Source organism: Pteropus vampyrus, unplaced genomic scaffold (genome assembly GCF_000151845.1).
Source record: "Pteropus vampyrus isolate Shadow unplaced genomic scaffold, Pvam_2.0 Scaffold1954, whole genome shotgun sequence".
Taxonomy (NCBI): Eukaryota; Metazoa; Chordata; class Mammalia; order Chiroptera; family Pteropodidae; genus Pteropus; species Pteropus vampyrus.
In genome coordinates this window covers 7995-10072 of record NW_011890735.1, presented here as the reverse complement: position 1 = coordinate 10072, position 2078 = coordinate 7995, and the positions used below count along the sequence as shown (strand labels likewise).

Here is a 2078-nt window from a genome sequence, read left to right as displayed (position 1 = left end):
GCCACCCTTCCCGGAACGAGGGCAGCTTCTCCAAGCCCTAGAATTTATAGCTCCAAGTGTCTGATCTGCTTCACTTTGTCGAGTCCCAGGAATTAAGGAAAGAGTGGCTAACACGGCCCGAGTGCTCCCAAGGGCGCTCTTCCTCTCGAACCCTCAGAACACCCTTTCCTTCCCGGGCTGCACGTCTCCTCCGGGTGGGCGGGCGGCAGGCCTCCCGAGAGGTCGGCGAGGGACAGCGTCCCCTCCGAGGGCGCACTGACTCTTCCTGTTCTCCTGCGGTCAGGTATGCCAGACTCCAGGAGTGGGGCAACTTTTTGACATTTTCCAGTAAGGCGAAAACTCTAGTGCTGAGACGGACGCCGACGACGCTTTACCTGCTGGGAATGTGCAGGTACCTGGAGGGGCAGGTGCTCTACCTCCAAAACCAGATCGAGGAGCTGTCGGAGAACGCGCAGGACAGCGGGGTCGAGATATTCAAGGTGAGGCCGCCGGGGGTCTCCGTCTCCCCGCCGCCTTCCTGCCCGCGGCCCTGTCGGACACTTTCCAGAGCACGCTGGCAAGACGCGTAAATGTCTTTCCGGCGTGCGCGCCCCCTGTCCCCGTGGTTCTCCTCCTGGGAAGTGTCCCAGGGAAGTAATCGGATGGCCAAAATGTATCTGTAGAGATGTCGATTTCAGGTTTACACTATTAAAACACGAGGAGAAAATAAAAACTATACGCCCTTCAGAAAGAAGATTGCTCAAGTCAGAAACGGTACATTGAAACACTGGGATGTTTCGTATAAAAAAGCTTGAATTTCTGACACTTTGAAAAACTAGAGTAGCTGACAACACGAGGCCCTCATTCCAAAGGGCAGCTTTGGGCTGGAACTGACACGGGGCGACACCCAGGGCACGCTTTCTGCACTGTGACGCGATCCCCATGCTTCTCAGCTACACGCAGCCTGCTTATTCACGTTACGTGCCCGGCTCCTGCCAGCACTTAAATTTGTGAGTCTGATGTAAAGGAATCATGTCATCGAAAATGTTCATAACCTGATGGTAAATGAGAAAAGAAATGTTAGCCTACCGCGTGATCACTGTGACGGCAGCTGTGGCGGGGATGAGTGAGTGTGCGTGCGTGCGTGGGCCAGAGCGGGGGTGGCGGGCAGAGAAATCAAAAAGGAAGGAAGCACGAACTCAAATGTTAACGATATTTCTTTCTGGGTGCTCAGGTTATGGGCGATTCTTAGGCTTTTGTTATTTTCATTTTTTCTCCCCTGAATTTTGAACAATGAACTTATACTGCTTTGGTAAGCAAAAGAAAATGTAATTTTTTTTTCTTTTTACAGTGGTCTGGGTGGGCCACCTGATACTTGTCATCTTATCTCTGCTCCTTCCCATGTCTGTCTCTGGAATACACTTTTCGCTTTCTTGCTGTATCCTTGAATTGTCCCCAAATCGTCTGTGAAGGAAAAACTGCAGTCGAGGGGCCCTTTCTGACACCGATGTGCTGTTTTCCCTCCAGAACTTGGAGAGCCTGGTGACTCAAAACACCACCGGCGTCGTGTTCTACCCGCGGCTCTACCACCTGATGGCCTACATCTGCATCCTCATGGGCGACGGGCAGAACTGCAGCCTCTTCCTGAACACCGCGCTGAGCTTCTCCGAGACGCAGGGGAACATGCTGGAGAAATGCTGGCTGAACATGAGCAAGGTGGGCACCATCGCCGGCGACCCGGGGTGGGGCGCCCGCCTTCTCAGGGAGCCCCGGTGGGTTTTCCCGGGTGTGGAAGGCCACCATGGACCGTTCTGGAATCGGACGGAGAGAAGGGACACGCCCCGAGTTCAGCTAGGGCCACCTCCTCCTTCTGCATTCTCATGGGGTCTTCCCTTCCTCCCAACCCCTCAGCAAGGTCGCCGCCCCCGTCCTGTGGCCCTTGCCACTTTACAGTTGGTGTTGCCTCCGCCCCCGGAGGCAAAAGCCACCCTGAGGACCGAGCACAGCGCCTTCTACTCGAGATCGGTCGAGTAAGTGGACGAATGTCCACTCCTCTGTGTTTATGTGCAAAGTCACGTGTCGCCCTCGTTGGGGCAGCG

At 54.9% G+C, this 2078-nt stretch overlaps 1 protein-coding gene across 1 annotated transcript; it reads left to right on the top strand.

The window, feature by feature from the left end:
• Nucleotides 1-24: 24 nt before the first annotated feature.
• On the top strand, nucleotides 25-2013 carry LOC111734580 (adenylate cyclase type 10-like). The gene is made up of 2 exons (XM_023526661.1): nucleotides 25-479; nucleotides 1507-2013. The coding sequence occupies exons 1-2, from the start codon at nucleotides 384-386 to the stop codon at nucleotides 2011-2013; spliced, it is 603 nt and encodes a 200-aa protein (XP_023382429.1). The 5' UTR covers nucleotides 25-383.
• Nucleotides 2014-2078: the final 65 nt, after the last annotated feature.